This window comes from Prinia subflava, chromosome 1 (assembly GCF_021018805.1).
Source record: "Prinia subflava isolate CZ2003 ecotype Zambia chromosome 1, Cam_Psub_1.2, whole genome shotgun sequence".
In the NCBI taxonomy this organism is placed as follows: domain Eukaryota; kingdom Metazoa; phylum Chordata; class Aves; order Passeriformes; family Cisticolidae; genus Prinia; species Prinia subflava.
In genome coordinates, this window is record NC_086247.1 from 21,589,115 (window position 1) to 21,609,440 (window position 20,326).

General features: G+C 36.6%; 1 protein-coding gene across 6 annotated transcripts in view; it reads right to left on the minus strand.

The window, feature by feature from the left end:
• VPS13B (vacuolar protein sorting 13 homolog B) overlaps positions 1 to 20,326 on the minus strand; it is a 422,459-nt gene that overhangs the window by 134,671 nt on the left and 267,462 nt on the right. For all 6 annotated transcript variants that reach the window (XM_063390273.1, XM_063390281.1, XM_063390302.1 and 3 more), the window contains exons 31-33: positions 16,011 to 16,214; positions 7,208 to 7,334; positions 5,405 to 5,548 (exon numbers count right to left, since the gene is read on the minus strand). In XM_063390273.1, the coding sequence (XP_063246343.1) occupies positions 5,405 to 5,548; positions 7,208 to 7,334; positions 16,011 to 16,214 (475 nt within the window). The remainder of the gene's footprint in view (positions 1 to 5,404; positions 5,549 to 7,207; positions 7,335 to 16,010; positions 16,215 to 20,326) is intronic.

A 20,326-nucleotide genomic window follows, 5' to 3' on the forward strand; every position in this document is an offset into this window, starting at 1 on the left:
TACTGGATCCAGTCTTGTTTATCACTTCATCAGTGACTTGGATGAAGGGGCAGACGCCTCCTCAGCGAGTTCACTGATGGCACAAAGCTGGGAGCAGCAGCCGATAGCCCAGAGGGCTGTGCAGCCCTTCAGAAGGACCTGGGCAGGCTGCAGAGATGGGCAGAGAAGAACCACCTGAAACTCCAAGGCAAGTGCAGCTCCTGCACCTGCTGAGGAACCCCAGAGACCAGCACAGGATGGGGGCTGACCTGCTGGGAAGCAGCTCTGCAGAGAAGGATCTGAGGGTCCTGGTGGACAACAAAATGGCCTTTGTTGGCCAAAAATGCCAAAGGTACCCTGTGGTGCATTGGAAAGATTATTTTGAGAAGGATGAGGGAGGCGATCCTGCTCCTCTACTCAGCTCTGGTGAGGCCTCACTTGGAGTGCTGTGTCCAGTTCTGGGCTGCTCAGTACATAGAGATGTGGAGCTCCTGGAGGGAATCCAATGGAATGCTATGAAAATGATGAAGGGGACCTCAATTATGAGGAAAGGTTGAGGAGCTGGGCCCATTTAAGAAAAACTTGAGAAGAGATGTCTGAGACGGGAGTTTGTTAACGTCTATCAGTATCTAAAGGGAAGGTTTCAAGAGGATGGAGCCAGGCCTTCCTGGCGCTGTTGCGCAATAGGACAAAAGGCAATGGGCAGAGAGATGCACAGAAAATTCCACCTGTTCATGAGGAAAACCTTCTTTACTGTGTGGGTGACTGAGCACTGGAACAGGCTGCCCAGAGAGGTGAAGTCTCCCTCACTGGAGACAGTCAAGAACTCTCTGGACACAATCCTATGCCATGTGTTCTGGAGGACCCTACTTGAGCAGGAAGGCTGTTCCAACCACAGTCCATTCTGTGACTGATTCTGTGATGGAGGGAATAAGGAGAAATATACCACGGGGAACAGAAAGTGAGTGAATGTTTCAATGGACCTCCTCTGGAAAATATTTCAGCTGTTTCAAGTTGCCTTGAATTTTAAAAGCACTCCTCTTCATCTAGAGCCATAGCCCTCACAGAGATATTGTGAAGAAAAAGTAAACATTTCTAAGTACCTTTTTTGTTTTTCAAGGAAGATACAAAGTAACTGTTCTTTGCATTCAATACCTCCAGTGAAGATAGTTATTAGACAGGAACAATTTTTAGGACAAATTTAAAGAAATTATTTTTTGCATACATCAATTCTTTTTCCAAAAGTATTTAATCTCAAGCTTATTGGAAAGTAAAAGTTGGTAATGACCTCAGTAGCCATATTTGAGGAGTGCAACATTCACTGACTTGCAGTAAGATAAGTTACTCATGCATTCCTACACTGTCAACAGCAGACCAAGATGTGCGTTGGTTTATATTTAATTTCTTTTTCAAAGAGCAGTTCTTGTGTTTTTTGCTTCTAAATGATAGCATGACAAATAAATCTTGCCAAAAATCTCCAGGTGTTAAGTGATGGACACCAGGAAATAAGATTAACCAGATGAAGAAATGAACTCCTTGAAAATTCACCTGTTTTATCACTGATCAGCAGTAAAACTAGTTATCATTTATACTGGAAATACTTTTACCAGAATATTAAAAATTCTTCCAAGAAGGAGGAAATGTGGCCCTTTTATTGATATTTCACCTATAATATTAGATGTATCACTGAACAAAATCATTATGGCATTAATGGCATTTCACTCTCATATGGGCATTTCATTTCCTAGCACTTCTGTTTCTGTTCTCCACGTGTAGGTATTATAAGTTCTTCTTCTAAGAATTTGGCATATATTAATTTTGAAAAAGTGAATAATTACAAAAAGGCAGCAACATTCTTTGCCCCTCAGGTAATCTATCAAATACCACATATGTGTCCTTACTCCAAAGCTGTCAAGTAGATCAAAGCAATATACTTTGCAATAATAGACTATACCTTATGAAGAACTCAGTACAATAGGCCCAACTGTACATCAAAGATTTATAAAACAGTATAAAGCTAGGGCTTATAATAAGTAAAAACACAGCACTGGAGACCTGGCATGAAACCTTTTACAAATATTAAAACACTTCAAGAAAAAAAAAAAGATTTACACATAAATCATCACTTTTTTTGAGGTATTTTTTTGTCTACGCTTATCTTTACAGCATTACCCTGTAAACCACCAAACACAGTCCATTTGGAAATCACACCTTTAAAGTTTAAACAAGGGGTTGCTACTTTGATGACTGTCATGCCTTACCCCAGTGTGACTGCCTCCTTGATGGGATTCTCAGGACAGAGTACCAAATAACATATGCTTTGCCATTAGCAAAGTTGCCAAGTTTAGGCAGTTTTCCACAACTGACTTTTATTCAAGCACTCAAGTGTGGACTGAATGGATGGACTATGAAGAGGGTAAAAACCACACTGGGCCACTAAAATCAGAAAGTAATGGTCAATGTTCCAAAGTATAGCTAAACTCCAGATGGACATTCCTCAAGGTTTGATCATGTTTAATGTTGTTGTTAAAGACCATGGCAATGACACAAAACATATCCAAATAAAAATTACACCAAACTGAGGGGAGCTGTTGATACACTGAGGGGTAGGGGCTGCCATTCAGAGGAACATTGCCAAAATGGAGAAATGGTTTAACAGAAACCTCATGAAGGACAAAGTCCTCATGAAGGACAGAGTCCTGGACCTGGATGTGGCACTTGCTATGGTCTAGATGACAAGGAAATGATCAGTCAAAGTTTGGACTCAATGATCCCAGGGGTCTTCTCCAATCTAAATTATGCTGTGAATCTGTGAGATGGTAAAATCTCAATCAAACACTGGCTGGAGGCCAATGCTGCAGAACAGCTTTACTGAAACAAATCCAAGAGTCCTGGTGGCCAGCAAATTGAACATGTGATAGGAGAATGTCCCTGTAGTGTGGGAGCTGGAGCATTTACTGGGAAGCTTTAGCAGCAGCTCAGCCACTGGATCAGAGGTGAGATGATGAGATACTTGTGGGTCAGCATCTGGAGTACTGTCTTTAGCTTTGAGCTCAACAGCAGAAGAAAAAGATTGACAAACCTGAATGGGCAGGGGATCATCAAGAGGATTAAAGGGTTAAAGCACATAATTTATAAGGAGAGGGTGAGAGAGCTAGGTGTTTTCAGAGAGAAGAAGAGAAGGATAAGGATGATGGAGGGTCATCTAATTACTGTTTCTATTTACTCAAAGCAGGGCTATGAAGAAGATTAAGTCATACTGTTCTTGGAAAGATATTGTGACATGTTGAGAGGCAATGATTTAAAGTTCTGAATGGATATGAAGACAAAAATATGCCAAAGCAAGGGTAATTAAGTACAGGACAACTATCCAGATGGTCATTCCTCTGAGGTAAAGAAAGATTTGACTGAACAATATCCTGAAAAATCTAATCTAGCTTGGACCTTAGTCTTCTCTTGAGCAAAGGAATGGTTTCCAGAAGTGTTTTCAACCTAAATTATGCTTTGAGACTTGCAATGAAATAATATGCAGGTGTGAAAAAGCTATGTGCAGACTCTTGATTTCATTCACTAAGGTCAAAACAGCAGCATATAATCAGTGTATGACATTTCTTTCTGCTGACTAAAGAAGAATCATAAGAATAATAACAAATGTGCATATATTAGAGGGTGAGGTGTCTTCACTTAGGCACATAGAGCTACACAATGCTGAAGAAGAGCTGGACAAAAAGTAACCAACCAATGGATTTATATTTCCAGTATAGTAAATCCAGATGTAGTTCTATGGCTTACTAAAGACAAGGCAAACACCTTGAGCCAGAAATATCCCCATTATTCATTACAGGAAGCCTCAGTGATGCAAGGCAGCAGTGATGCAAGGGAGTTATCACTGAAGAGAAAATAACTATCTCAGGATGTAGTCAACAAAAGACTTTCTAAAATTTTGTAGCAAATTCCTTTAAAGTTTTTACAGTCCAAGTAAGTCATGAAGCACTTCTATACAAAGCCAACTCAAAATTTAAATTCTTGGCACCTATTCAAATCTTCTGATTCTGTCCATTCCACTGACAATGGGAAAACAGTGCTGTGCAAATAATTTATTGAAGATATTTCTATATATAATTTACAGTATTCATCTCCAAAAGAGGCCCTGTGTCTGTGAAGTAAATTCAAAGAAAAGAAAAATACACTGCATTTCTTTGCTACATCTTTCATGTTTCCCAATGTTAATAAAACAATGTCCTTTATTTCTCTCTATCCTTGGGAAGTGATAAAAGAATGGGGGGTGATGTGATGCCTAGATTAGCACAAACAAACAACTTCTGGGGTTTTGACAGGGTGAAAAGAGAGGAATGTAAATAGTTTGGCTGCTCTAGAGCATTCCTCGCTTCCACCCAGACTCACGTGCAATGCTGAAACTGTGAGATTCAGGAAAGGAAGGAGAAAATCTTCTCCAGGTCTCCCATTAGCCAGATTCTTGGAATAGCTGACTGTGTCTTGCTCAGTAACTCTTGCCCTAACTCCTGCTCTTATTTGTGAAAGTACCTCAATAGGTCCAACAGCAATTCCAATGGAATTAGTGCTTTGTCATGTATTAACTCCTACTATCTTAAAGATGCTGTCAGCCTGACTAGATTCCAGGTTTTGAAGATAAGAAATATATTTTTTTTCCTTAGGGCAAAAGTTTTCCCTATCTTTTCTTTTTTCTTTTTTATTTTTTTTTATCAGCCCAGAAGTGTGAATTAAACTTACCAGTCTGTCACAGTGATTGGCTTTCTATGCAAACCGAGGTATTGAGTCCCAGTAATAAAGAATGACAAAATTCAAGAATTGGTTGCTGATCACTAATATTCCAGACAAAAAGGAGAGATTAACTGTTCAGATGAAGGACCCCTCATGATGTACCCATCAACATTCTTGTTAAAGAAGTATGAAAATATTCAGAGGTGAATTGAATCTTAGGGACTTGAGTTCCTAAGACAATTAATGTGAGTAGTGATTACTAGGCACAGAGAAAATGTTATAGTTTACCAGCTTTAGTGAAGGACAGTGCAGCATGTCAACTCCCAAGAAAATACCACAGATTCAATAAAAGTTCAGCACCAAATTATCTCAAAAACCTACTTCCCAAACATTTGTTTCCTTCATCATTTACATAATTCTCCTTGTACATTATGTAAGATAATTCTCCTTGTACATAAGGTGTTGCAGAACCACTATAATGAATAATAGCATTTACTGAATAATATTCTTGTTAACATTCTATTCTTAAATCAACATTAGAATGCATTTTGAAACTGATCATACAACCACAAAACTCACATATTTCCTTTACCTATACATTTTTTTCTAGATGGTACAAACACCTGCTCAGAGCTACAGTGGTTTGCAGATGGACTTTTTCGAAATCCAGGGAAAAACTCACCTCAGTGGTGCTACTGGAAGGTTCCAGTCCAACCATATTAGCTTGTACCAGATGCTGAAGAAGTTGCACTTGAGCCACATTGAGGAAGAAGTCCAAATTCGTTGTCATATTCACTTCCAAAGAATGACCACAGACCAAAATTTCCTGTGAAATTAAGGGAAAATACTAGGTAACAGATATTGGGAAAATAATTTTCAGCTTCTGTATAACTGTATTGTGGTTCCCTGCTGTAGTCAATGCTGAAGATTATATGTAACATTACATAAAGTACAAATGTGGTCTTTCTAGGAGAAACTGGTGTATCATGCTTCTTCTAAAGGATGTGGCTTATTCTTTGCATGGCTTTCAACAGCAGAACTGTTAAGGCAAACTATGCAAGAAAAGCATTTCATGCACAAGGCCTTGTTTCCATCTCTTGCTAGTATCAGTGGGCTGTCAGAGAGTCCTTGGCAATGATTCCAATTCTCCTTTCCTTCCAAGAAAAAGATGTACTTTTATTTTTTTTTTTAATTTAAACACAAACTCTGCTTGATTTATAATGAAATCATGTGTTGGAACTCACTGATAGCAAATCTAATTGATTTCTCTTTGCCTGTAAGCCATTCCTAATACCTTGGCAACACTAGCTGAATAGCCACTGTTTTATTGGTGGTGTCTAGCACAAATAAAGACCTTCACCAGTGTTGTCAAGCCATAAAGAGATGAAAAACAGAACCAGTGCAGAAGGTCTCATGTCTCATGAGAAGTTTGCACAGTGCTCAAGCTCTAATCTAAACTAGACCTCTCCCTTCATGATGGAATGTCATCCAGGGAATAGATAAAAAGAAGAATGTATGTACAGAAAACACTGAAATTCTTGAACATAAGCATTAGCAAAGCTCAAGTTTGTTTCTTTTTTTTTTTTTTTTTTTTTTAACTTGAATAACTTCTATGCATCCTAGCTATACTGGGGCTTTCTATTTCTTTTTTACATTGAATAATTTTCCATCTGCCCCTCTGATGACCCTTTACACAAAATGTGAAACTGTTGATTTCTTCTCTCTATGCCCTCTAGCTTTTACTTTCCAACAAGGTACACTCACTGCACATTGCAATACACATCTAATACCCTTTACACTCCTGTACCAATTTTGTCTTCCCAGGAGGTAGCTTTTGAGGGAAATTATCCTCATGATCTGACAAAAATTTTCTGATATCTTCCCCATAGAAAATGTTCTTGAGCTACAAACTAATACCAAAAAGTAGGCCAATACCTTTTGTGTGTAACTTGCTTCACAGACTTATCGTTAACTAGCTGAAGAAGACACCAGTAAAAGTGATTGTTAAATCTGAGTACCTGGAAGTGCCCATAGCAAAGGTAGGGAAGTGGATGCTTAGTGGCTACTTGGGATCTTGGAAATCAGGCTAAGAGAACTCAGATTAACTTTCTTATTATTGATACTAGACAGATTGCATGTTCAGGTTTCTTCATGAGAAGCTTGTGAATACAATGTTTTGTTAATGTAGCACCTCTTCTTAACACCTTTCCATCACAAAGTTTTAAAAAATATTGCTGGAAATTATTAAAGGATTCCCATTTTTGGAACTGAAAATAGGTTTATCTATCTGTAGTTGGACTGCCTTTAATATCAAATGCTACACAAAAATTCTTTCTCCAGCAGAGAAAGAACATTTCAGCTTCTGACCTTTTTCCAGCTAGCAATTTGGAAACACACCTGAACCCTTCAAATGGTGGAATGGTAAAATATTCAGATCATCCACATATTAAAAGTTGCACTATTTCTGTTGACACTTTGTACTAACCTCCGGGTGTAAATTCTCTGCAGCATCAATTTTTGTAAAAATAATTGCAGGAGCTGCAGTTATGCGAACGGTGAAATCTGTTAAAATTGGAGTTAAAATAGCTCTCCTTTCCTGATGCCGCCTTATGCTAGGAAACAAAGGGAAAGAAAAGTAAAGATTAAATTACGTTATAAATTGTAGAGAGGCAAAACCTTTCCATATAATTCTTTACATCCAGCACATAGCAAAAAATTCTTCAATACCAGTTAGGCATTTGATTGCTACCTTATGATCACTAAATATCATTATTGTAAATCATATTAATTCCAATCCTGAACACAGACTTCTATTTTCATTTCACAGGAAAAGCATTTCTAAATATTTGACTCTTCAACCCATCTCCAGGTAGACAAGTCTGACATTTGACATGGCTTCTTCTCCTGTTTAATGCACCACACACAATAATTTTCAAAAAGATGCAAACTTTACTATCAATATTTTTAAAACTTGCCTTCACTTTATAAATGGCTGTTCTGAAGCCTACATAGGACTTGAATTTGTGCATTAGAGATCTGTGTTGAAGCAATATGCACAAAACTGACACAAAAATGAAATACGTGAAAAATTAAACTAGCAAATCCCATGCAACATTACAACTCCCCCATGAAATTAGTAACTATTGTCCGAGATGTTCAGAACCATTTAAAAAACAGGGATGTCAGTCTTCCTCCACTCCTCGTATCACTGCTTGTTCTTGGTGGTTTTTCAGCTAAATATAAACATTTACTTAGCAAGAATATTTGTGTCATTAAACAGGATAATTGCATTTATTTTCCAGCCAGGTGTACAGCTTTGGGTTTTTTGTTGGTTTTTCCCCCCCCTTTAACCAAGTAGTAAGCCTAGAAGCACAATGTTATATATGGATCACTAATAGCCTCTGACAACACATTCCAAATGGCCAGAATCTTCTGGGTCAGGTCAAATAAACTATTGCCACAAAATGCCATCTGAGAGCCTCTGATGAGAGAAAAAATATGTAATGAGATCAAGATGGTGTTCAGCCTCTAAAAGAGGATACACTTCAAATTCCAGGGAGACTCCTTCCATCAAGATAGTTTTTGATATTCTTTTTACCTATTATTGTTTCTAGCAACATCAAATACCTGCATTTCACCAAGGATAATTCTAAAAATCATCATAAAGTTATAGGTCTGAAGTAAGTTTTGCTATGCTTCCCAAATAGAAAATTGTCAACTCTGAAATGATGCAAGTTTAAAAAACAAACTCCATGGCCTTAGATAAGTAAAAAGATCCATGTAGAACTCTTCACCAGCATTTTAGTTACATTGCACTGTATTACTTCTAATTTTGCCACCTCTAATTCAGACAGGTCAGGCAGGTCAGGCAGGTCAGGCATCAGCGTAAATCACCCAAGTGAGCCAGACACGAATGATGCAATAGAGATTCAGTCCCTACCATCACTGGAGTTATCCACGTGAGTGTTATTAACCAATATGCTCATATGCCTGTCTATGCAGACATTGCTTGACTGCATGAGGAATAGGTATTGAAATCTCTTGATTAAGAAGGGGCATTGAGATGCATAGTGTGGTAATGGTTCTAGAATGGATTCTGTAGAAAAGCAAACAATCTCAAATGCTGATGGTTTGTAAGCCAAGAGTTAGGCTGGATATAAATGAAATAGATATCATATCCTGAGGTGGAATTCAGTCTACTGCAAAAGATACAAAATTCATCCTGCAGAAGATACAGAATTCATTTTACTGCTTCAGCTATTTCAATTTTGATGCTTCAAATTCTACTAATAATTTTTTAAGGGTCCTCAAAACATGTGGAAAGAATGGTGATCTATAAGAGAATATAAATTATACAGGGGAGATAGGCTTTAAAGTTTTTAAATTTATTTAGGACAACAGTATACAGAAGTAAAGAGCAGATGCCACAGAGTTAGTATTGGCAGAGCACAACTCTAATAAACTTTTGCCTCAAATGACCCTCACCGCTGAGGAAGCTCCACACTACCATAAGAAGTGTGCAGTTTGCTTAAGAGCAAGACAATTAGTGAGAGGACAAAACTACCATCTTACCTTAAAATTTTAACATTTTGGTCAGCTATATCTCGATCTCTAATGATGGCTTTCAGAGCAAGGTTAGTCTCATTATATCCTCAAATTAAAAATCAGACTTGTTAGCAAGTAGTGAACATCTTCAACCTGAGAAAATGGTCTTAGATTTTGGAGTTCTAAATTGTTTCTCTCCCTGTCATCACCTTCATTTTAGATTTAAAGCAAATGATTTTCTACACTGTTCCTATTTCCCCTTCTCAATAGGATAAGAAAGAAATGCTTTTTTCTTTTTCAGGACAATGAAAGACCTAAATAGCAGAACAATTCTATGAAAGAACATGCAGCTGTACTGTCTAGCTATATTAGAAAACTTCTAATTGAAGTTCCTTGAAATGTTAGCAAGTGTAATTTTAATATATGAAACTGTAAAAGCAAGTTATTTGTTGAACCTCAAAACCCTCAACTGGCTCTCTTCAATCACTGATCAAATTATTTTTCAGCCTCTGTATACTCCCATTTCTTAATTTTCCTACTTTATACTAGTAGATACCCAGCACACTGCATCTTAAAGGACATTTTTGGTACTATCTATTGATTACTGCCTCATTTTATTTTATTTTTAAAATCATCCTTACAAGCTATCCCTGTCCGGCTCTACTTACTACTTACTGAATTTCTTGTGGGTGAATTTGAACCTCAGCCAAATCAAGTATTAGGAAAATAATTGTAAGTACAAACAGAAGGCAAACAGAGCACAGTAAATAGTGAAGGGAGAGGATATGAGAAAGAGCACAAAAGGAACAAAGAAACAAATTCCACTTTGAATTATTGAGTCTTCCACACTGCACCTAAGTGCAACGTTAACTTAACACAGGTGTACACCACATGAGCTTATGAAAAAACTTGATTGTGAAGAGCGTAATGATGGGTCTATGTCTGCAGCACATTCATTCCGTGGTTCATTTATGCATCTGTTATATATTTGTCTTGGAAAAAAGAAAAGCTAGTATTTTTAGAGATGTTAAAGCAGTTGATCATCTACACTTAAAAGTAAGTGCATTTGAAAGACCATATGCTAACACAAAGGAACAAGGCAGTTAAGCAACTGTGATAAGGTTTGGAGGTGCCTCAGCACAGAATTTGGGCTTTATCTGCACGATAACATAAACTCTGGTTATGGACCACAGATCCACATTGCAAAAACACAGAAGGAAAATGGTCTCTGTCCTCAAAGGCTTACAATTTAAGTGTAGAAAAACACACCCACAAACAAGGAAGTAAAAGGGAACCACTAACAGCAGCATAGGTAACAATATCCACACAGTGGCAACCTGTCATGGTTTTTATATTACAGTATCATAGCAATTAATTTTTTTTGACGATTTGGAATAAAACATTGCAATAACAACGTGTATGTTCACAGAAAGCACTTTTATAACACAGAGGTGTGAGCGAGGAAGTGCCTCTTTGAAACACTGAGTGTGTCAGTCTTGGTGACTGGCATGATGAGGTCTGACAAGCAGACAGTGCAGAGGTGTCAAAGCAGATGAAAGAAGACACAAAAAGGGAAATGGATAGACAGGGGCTCTGGAAGTACCACAAAAGCAAAGACATTAATGATTAATACAACAAAACATGTTCTGGGAAGAGAGAAAAAAATGTGAAAAAGAGAATTTTGCAATGGAAGCAACAACATTTGCTTACATCAAATCAAATCATCAGTATTTGATTATATCCAGTCAGGAGCACAGAGTTTATGCAGAGAGGAAGGAGTGCCAAGAGATGCTGTTGCCCTAATTAGGGAGACACAATGATGAAGACTGGATAAGCTGAGAAAATGCACATGTAAGACTAAGTCCCATTATTATGACTCTAACATAGAAAACACTTATCAAAATAAACAGAAAAAATGGCTGGTAACAGCTAAACATAACCTAGATGTGAAATTTGGAAGTGTTTACCTTATTATTAATAGTATTTTTTTCTTAATAATACCTTATTGAATCTAGACTTTGAGCCCTTATATACTTAAAAATTCATAAGTCAGGGAGAAACTTGTATACATTCAATACATGAATAACAATAAAAGCACACTTGCACCACATAATTTTACTAGCTACAGAAAGATGAGTCCTCATGGACAATTTTGTGATGTGAAAAAGTAAAAAACATATTAGCATGAAATAGGCCACATAGTCAAAGTGTTCTCCAGTACTGTTGAGGCATGCAAAATGTCAAAAGATGTTATTTAAGACAGCATGTTAACTTGAGACTTATGAAAGAATTTTCTCTTGCAGGCTTCCCATGGAGCTGTTTAAATCAGCTAATCCCTGATACACAAATGTATTAGGAATGTATTAGGATATCTAACTACTAATGACTAATTCACATCCTTTCAGCTCTCTGAGGTGTTGCAAAGACATGTCAACAAGGCAGTAAAATAACACAGCAACATTTAGTGGACCATCTAATAACCAAAATTAGAAAATGAACAAGTGTACATTACCTAGCTGTAAAGAATTACTGGTTTTGTACTGTGAGACCTCAGTAAAACTAACTTTTATCTTAGGAAGAAATGTTCTGGATTAGTGAAATGAATTTATTTTTTGCTGTGGATTAATAAAAAAATAAAATACCCCACCTTATTGAGAAAGGCTTGTATGGTATGAATACAAGCACAACTTCAGGTACCACCAAAGACAGGAATTAAAATAAATAACTGAAAGAAAGTGCATTGCATTTTATTCCAAAAGATTTGAGGGGAATGGTCCTACTTTCTTACACAAAGATGTACAAATCAATTTTTTTTCTGGTCTTTCTCATTAGAACTTGGCAAGCTGCCAAGAACTTTCCCCAAAAAGCATGAAAATGAAAACTATTCAAAGAAAAATCTGCAGGAAACCTTTCTGAGGATCCTTGCAGTGGTATTTTGTTCAGTTTTGTACAACAGATCATTGGCTCCCTGATGTACTCCACGAGAGCTGTTCCAGATGGTGGCATGCCAAGGACAAAACTGTAACACAGTATATTGCCACACTCAATTCATTACCACACGGAGAAGTAATGCTTTTAAGCTGAATTATTATTTTTTTTAAACAAAGTTTATTCAGGCTGCAGGAAGCAGAAGTTGCTGCTGAGAGCTGTAGAAGGATTGCACAGGGATGGGGGCGAGGCCTCAAGAGAGGATATATTTCTTTATTTCCTTCAGGGCTGTTGTTTTTTCCATTGAGCGGAGGGAGAGGGAGGAGGAGATCTGCAAGCTGAAAAAGCAGTTTTCAATCAAGAAAACTTCTTTCAGTTAAGTACTCCCAGCTCCCCACATGCTGTTTGGTAAAGGGAATAAATGTGGACAGGTTTCATTTGTACATAACCTTATTAGAACTGTCTGACTGTTTCCAGTATTCTTTTTATATATTACACCATTAGGGAGCTTTTTATAACATCTATGGTGAAGTATAAACATTTCATAGCGGAAAGAGTTATGATCCCTGATCCTCAGTACAGCACAGTATCCAGACAGTTTTTTCTGCAGACTGCATCCACCCTAGCAGAATTCCCCCACTCTCCCTGGGGTGACCTGCAGGGACACAGGAGGGATCACACCAGCATTTCACTATCGCCCCTCTCCACGAATCTCACACTAAACACCTGCAAGTATTCAACAGCTTCGAGGATGACAGCTTGCTTTCCAAACTGCAATGTAAAGGTTGGGGGGTGCGAATCAACCCTTTAACATATTAAGTATTAGAAGAACTGAACTCCAGAAAAAGTGGAGTGAAAATTCAAAGGATTTACTTTCAGAGTAAAGACTGCTAAAGCATTTGAATGATAAATTATGTCCAAAGCCTTCAGATACTTTTTTGTGTGATATCCATAGATCTCTTACTTACAATTGTTTGGTTTCCATGCAAATTTTTAAAACTAGGCCAATTTTCAATTGTAGATTAAATTACAATATAAATTATTTCAAAATTTTGCAATTTTATTTTGAAATAATCCAGTAATGCTTTTACAAATGAGAGTGGAAAAGGAATGGCTGGTATCTATGCTGAAGTTTTCTGTAAAGCAATTACGAAAAACCTGGATATAGGTTGGATTCTATACTGCCCCACATAGCATTAAAGTATTACAAAAATGAGGGAAAGATTTCAAAGTAGAATCTTTAAACCTAGTGATCCTAATATACCATAACACTGGGTAAGAACAAACAGAAGTACATTAAAACCAAACAAAGAAATTAACCCTAAAATAAATCAGCAAAAATCATTCATTATCTCCCAGGTTACACTTGTCTAAGAAACTTAAAGAATTCTAAAAATTAGAATCAAAAAAGATTAAAATTAGATTAAAACATAATAGGTATCAAAATAGGTATCAAAATTATATTAGAGCACAAAGTTTTTGTGATATTTGCAGTTAATATTAGGCTTAACTTAACCCTGGAAACAGTAAGCACCATGTAAAACATCCTGCAGCCACCCTCTTGGCACATGCTGGGAATAGTGCCATGGAGGGCAGAGTTCAGTGCAGGTTCTTCCAGTTCTCAGCACATCACTTCCACAGTGAAAATAAACCTAGATACAGCAAAACTGACTGCTAACTAAAAAGCAAAAATGCAAAGATCCTGGAAAAACTGCAGTAAATACCTAAAATTTAAAACCAAAAGGGTAAGAGAGCATTCATACTTGAAAACAAGCTGGAATTAAAATTCTGTAATTGCACACCAGAAAGGAAAACCTAATTTATTTAATTACAACTGTTCTAAATTAAAATTCAAGTAGAAGATTCATTCAAAAGCAATTTTAAACCAAACATACTTAATTGTATTCTAATAAAGCTTCATTTTGGAAGTCTGCTGAGGAATCATGTCCAAGCTTATAGGAGGAAAAAACAGAGAACTCAAGACTATCTGTAACAGCTGCTTCCCCTGTCCTATTAGCTTTTCAGGAATCCCACCAAATTTCCTATCTGAATGTATAACCATAAAGCTCAGACCCAGAATGTGCTGGCAGAAGGATTTCAGTCAGCAATGGCAAGGAAAAGGAAAGCCAATCTCTCAGTGGCTGGTTTTGCTATGTTAGCTTAAGTTGCAAATTGGCTGCATGTCCTTTAGAGATTAATGTAATCTTATTTTTCAAGATATTCCAGTGGATGTGGAATTCTGTGACAAAGAACCTCACGGGGAACTTGTCCAACATCAAGGCCCAACTAGAAAGTCATATACATTTTTTAAGGCTAGGAATTGAAAAAAAAACCAACTCTATGGAATTATATGAGTTAAATAAATTAATAGTTAAAACACAGGAAAGAACCATGTGATCTTATAAATGAAGACCAGAGTCTATTTCTGTGTTAAAATTTTTATCTGCACTCCTGTGACTCCTTGTCATTTTATCATTTCTTTGGTTAGAACTGCCCTCTATTTTTCAGTGATAAACTGGAATTTATTATTGATCACTGCTTTTTTCCTGCACGCTCTCCTCCAGAGTGAGTTTATCTGCCCTCTTGGCCTTGCACCAATACATCACTTACAAAGCTCAGTCTGTGTGCCATCCTCATGTAGCCTTTGCTACAACTGGCCTTACTTTCAGAAAAACATGACTCCTCATCTCCCATTCTTCTGAAAATTAAACCAAAAGTAGTTATTTCCAGATGATTCTGCCTGTTTTTCTATATCACTTTTAGGAACTCATTTCTAAATTTAGACAGGAATCATATCTTAAGAACCATAAAATTATGCACACATTTCATAAAAATTAGATTGCTTCTGCACGAATTGGATAGAAAGGACTTTTATATGAAAAGAAATAGCTAAAAGTATATGCAAAAGGGCATTTACTACCAGAAATGCTTCTAAATCAAAAAAATTACTTTTGAAAACTTGCTCTGGGCTATCAGACCTTATTCCTGACAGTTTGAAAACTGAAATCTGCTACATAGTCTGTAAGAATTTAGTTTTAAACTACTTATATGAATTTTTAAGTATAAAAAGTATATTAAAACTAAAATAAACATTTAAATTCTTCACAAATAACCAATTAACCCCCCCCCCCCCCCAGTTTTATATTTCAAAACTTCAAAATTTAAAATAGTAGTCAAGTGTATGCATGCTTTGTCTTTCAACCACGTTTAACCAGAGGGTGGGGCTTTGTGTGCACATATACAATACCCAATAAAGGAGACTTAGCTGAAATATCTCATTCTCAAAATCCATCTGGTTTTAGTTATAGAAGTGCAAAAACCAGTTCAGAATCAATAGGAAATGTTCTACTTTACCCCTCTCTAATTTAGAAACGTCTAAACTGGTTTTACTCAAGCTTTGTAAAAATACAAACAAAAGAAGTTTAGAAAAAAATGAAAAAAACACACCACCACCACCAAAAAAACACACCCTGCACAAAAAAACCCCAAAAAACCCCCAAGACAGAACCTCCCATTGCTTATAGAGACTGACAAGGTGAAGTCTTAGCCCTGGAGTTATTTTTATGGACAGGCAGTAGATCACTTGGAAAAGAGCTGATAATGGAAGCACAGGTACACAGTAACTAGACAGTAACTACAGTGTAACAAGAGTAAAACACATTTCAAATGTGTAATCCAAAGCTCCAGGGAAATGTGTTTGTAATGTAAAGCAAAATCAATATGGAATCATTTGATCCAGGTATACTGTGCATGCTCTCTGCAGTGTTTGTGCTATGTAATTGCAGAAAAGAGTAAGTTTTTTAAAAAATCCTTACCTACTGGCCATGTTCCATTCAAGTGCTGGATTTTGAGAATTTCTCTCAGTCTCCGTCAAAACTCCTCCTTTTCCATTTTCCTTCTCTGGTTTCAACTGATTCCAGTAAGCAGTACCAATGTTGATAGATTGAAGATCTATTTGATATTGTCTGTCCTCAACCTCTGATCCAGGGTCTCGAAGAATTCCTAGATTTAGTGCTCTTCTGTAATGTCAAAAAAAGGAAAAGGAATCACTAAAGGTCAAAATCAGACCAATCAGATATTCTTTAAGATCCAAATTAACAAAATGAAGGTATCAATTTTGCCATGTTTGTCTACACTAAGCATTATTTTCATTTCAAATCTTAAGAAACACCCATCTGCCTCTTTCCTATGGAATGCAATGGGAGATCTGCAAATGAATATATTTCTAAATTTAGCCAGATGTACCGAAGTTGATACGAGATCAATGGATTGACTTCACTGCACTTCCAATCAGATCCATACAAGCAGCCTTGTGGGGAAGTAGGACTGATTCATATCTACTGAATGGATAAAGGATGTCATATTTAAGTCCTCAAAAAGAACAGCTACACATCAGTACAACCAACTGTCCCACTGTTCAAATTCATCAAAGAATAAAAGTTAAAAATAACATTCCAAGATGATGGAAAAACAATTCAATCTTTTTACCACTGTATTTCAGCACAGAGCTTTTTAAATAAAGTTCTTCTAACAAGTGAGGAACAAGTATTTTCAAGTGAACTACATGTCTTGTGGATTCCTTTGAAGTCTGCTGCATTAGATTTTACAAAGTATTTCAGTCCTGAGCTGAATTTTGGAAACAGGCAGACTCAACTTTAACACAACCTTCAAGAGCCATTAAATGAGTGGGGGCTGCTGAGATAATTCAGCTTTACCTGTGACAGAGGAGTCTCCTACTGCCATTTGTCTTCTGCTCAAGAGCACTAGGAAATACTAAAAAAATTATCTTGCCCTTTTGATATTGGGAACAATACAGCCTTCTATGCACTGCTTATTTGATTTTATAATAAAAAAATCACCATTATATTGTTTTTCAAATTAAGGGAGCAAGGGGATCTGAACTTTTTTTCCCTTCAAACAATGATCACAAATTATAGTCTATTTTTATTGATTTCATACATCTGCCTTGAAGCTTCTTATTTGCATATGACATTCAATCTACTGTTCTGTTCAAGGTTGTTGTCTTAGGCCAAAATGATTTAGTATATAGCTGCTATCTTCACAGAGAAGTTAATAATTCTGCAATTTGTGTTAATTTGATGCTAATAATCGAAACATAAATAACTATTAAAGTAGCATATCCCAAACTGCAAACTCAAGAGTACAGGTATGGAAACTATAGGTATGCAATCTCTTTCAAAGTGCAACCCCAGTGCTGCCCAAATCCAAATAACAGTTGAAACTGCTAATGCTCTGCCACTGTCCCCAGTGGAGTATGTTAGCAATCAAGAAAATTAAGTAATTAATCATATGTACCCACAGAGGCATGACAGGAAATCCATTCTGATCAAGTCATTCCTGGTGAGCCAGTGTGATGGCATTGTTCAGTAGTCCCTATAACTTTCTTAAGTGCTTAGCAGAAACACTCTGAAAATCTGTTATGTCAGTAGTGGCATTTCAAAATTAAATGTGGTTTCTTAAAACTTAAGAATGTGTTTGTCAACTTTCCACACACAGAGACCTAACCACAACCACTGTGCCTTTTATTATTCTTTCTAAAGCATTATTTCATCAATATGAATGCAGTATTTGGTTTTTTTTAAACCCCACCACAGCAGATTATTGTATGACCCAATGTCTATTTTTGTACTTTGTCTAATACAAGTAAATACTAGATATCTTTTTTGTGAAATACTACTTAAAATAAAGCACCAAATTACATATTTTTGGAAATCTGCTTATGTATATAAAACAGAATAGGATACTAATTTCACATGGGTAATGGATTGCTCTCTCACTGTTCCTCACAGTGAGCATTTCTCATTTCCTCTTTTATGAGCAGCTTGATAACCTGCAATAGGCTCACCTAGATATTCCTTATACTCATTCAGCATAACCATGACCTTGTGAACCAAATTCCTTGAGCACAATGTGTCTGGATGCACTAATCTGAAACTCTCCACTGTGACAATGGTTTTCTTACCCTCACAAATTTACTTATTTAAACCTAAACCACAACAAAATCACTCTTTGGCAAAAAATTTTAGGTGCAGCAAAATTTACAAGGCTATTATTTAAACACAAGGTACTCACGTATTGTGTTGCTGGTATAACATTTGTCCACTACCATCTTTTTTTCAGTGTACTTTGGGATATTATAGCTGAATACTTCCAATATTTTCGTGCTGATATAAAAATTCACATTTGCATTCTGTTCCTCCAGCTAACAATCTCCTATATATAATACAAAACTCTTCCGATCCTTCAGATACACTTTTGAAATGCAAGCAAACTGTTTTATAGATAACTCATTTCAAGAAACACGTATTTTACACATACACGTAAAATACAAATATTAGTAATTAATGGTTTGATGTTTTGATGAAGCTCATGATGGCTTTCAGAAAGTGCATCATGCCAGTTTTATACAAGGATCAAAATGTAGCCTTTTCCCAAGTAAGTAATATATATATAAAAGCATTTACACAAACCCTCACTTCTAATTTCTCATATCAGCCATGTACATACAGGGATTTACATAAGCACTCATTTCTGGTTTTCTGTATCAACAATTTTCCTAAGTATGCCTCCAATTTTTCAGTTGTATACTTCCTAGAAGGATGAAGGTATGTTAAACCACAGCAAAGCTGGCCTGCTCTTAAGTACACATGCTTTGTATGAACCCTGAACCCTTTGAAATCCTTGCAGAAAATAAATTCAGGAAAACAGAGTAAGCCAAATTCAGGACTTCTCTATCTCCAGCATAACTGATGTTTTATGATGTAGAAGTTACAATTTTAATTGCTTCCCTCTTCTGAAAACAACTTCACTATCTCACCTGAATCCTTCAGCAGGTGGTGCAGAATACAGCAGTTGGTCAACAATACAGCAAGATCACAAGCAACCAAAGACAACCATAAGCATGTAACAGGTTTAAAGTATTTCTTTTTTTAAGTTGATTTAGTCTGGATCAGGCTTTTTGTATGTTTTTTTAAAAAGCCGTTCATGTTGAACCAGTTACTACATGCTGCTGAATAAGCATAATTCTGAGACCCACAGTAAAGAAGTTAAATTTATTCACTTATAGCTCATCTGAGACCTACAAAAAGCTAAACAAGCCAGGAAACAGCAGTTAAAGACCATACATTATGCAATAATTAAGAAATATTTGCAGACTTTACACACAACAGCTAATTTTTATTAGTACTTACTGGATCTCTGTGTGCACTGACTTCTGGTTCCAGGTATTGATATAACGAACCTATCTACCCGATTTTCAATTTTTAAAGGTTTTGCCTGGTGCTAAAACATCCTTCCTATCCTAATTTAAAAAGGAAACAGACAGCAAGCTTGGATAAATATATGTCTCTATTTCATAGGGGTAAAACCTGTGGCACATATGTAAAAGGATCCCCTCTCCTTCTGCTTAAGCTTGTGAAGTCCCAGGCTAGATGTAGTCTGAGAGCACCTCCACTGCCTTTTCCCCAATTCAGTTCCATAATGTTTCCTCCTTGACAAAGCCACTGAATCTATTGTACCGGACAGGGAAGTGCAAGCAAGTGTTTCTTAGGGACACAATGGACTCCATCTGGAATGAGGTGCTACAGATGTTAAGAAGGGCACAGAACAAAAACATGGTAAACTGAGAGAATCTCAGTTTATGACAAGAACACTGACCTTTGAGAATGCTAAGCTTCTATAATTAAAACCTCAGACAGGAATCAGCTTTTTAAAGGCAACTACTTTTTCTTTATTTTTTTTTAATTACACCAAATAGATGGTGTAATAGATGTCTTTTTGTCACAGAGAAGTTAACACTTGAGTCCTTGGGAGACAAACAACTTCCCCAACATCACACAACATATAGAGAAATGATCTTAGTACTAGAATAAAAAAAATCCTACAGCATGACTTCTCATGATGGAAGTCCTGGATGTGCCTAAATTTGGAGATATTAAAAACATTTATTTGTGAGGAAGAGGGAAAGAAGAATGTGAAGCAGAAAGATAAGGAGAGAACAACACTGGGCAAGAGGAAAAGTTATGGAATCAGGGCACTAAGGCTGAAATTAAAGAAAAGAAGCAGGTAAGAACATTCTAATGTTGCAAGAAGAGAGAAGGAGACATCCTCA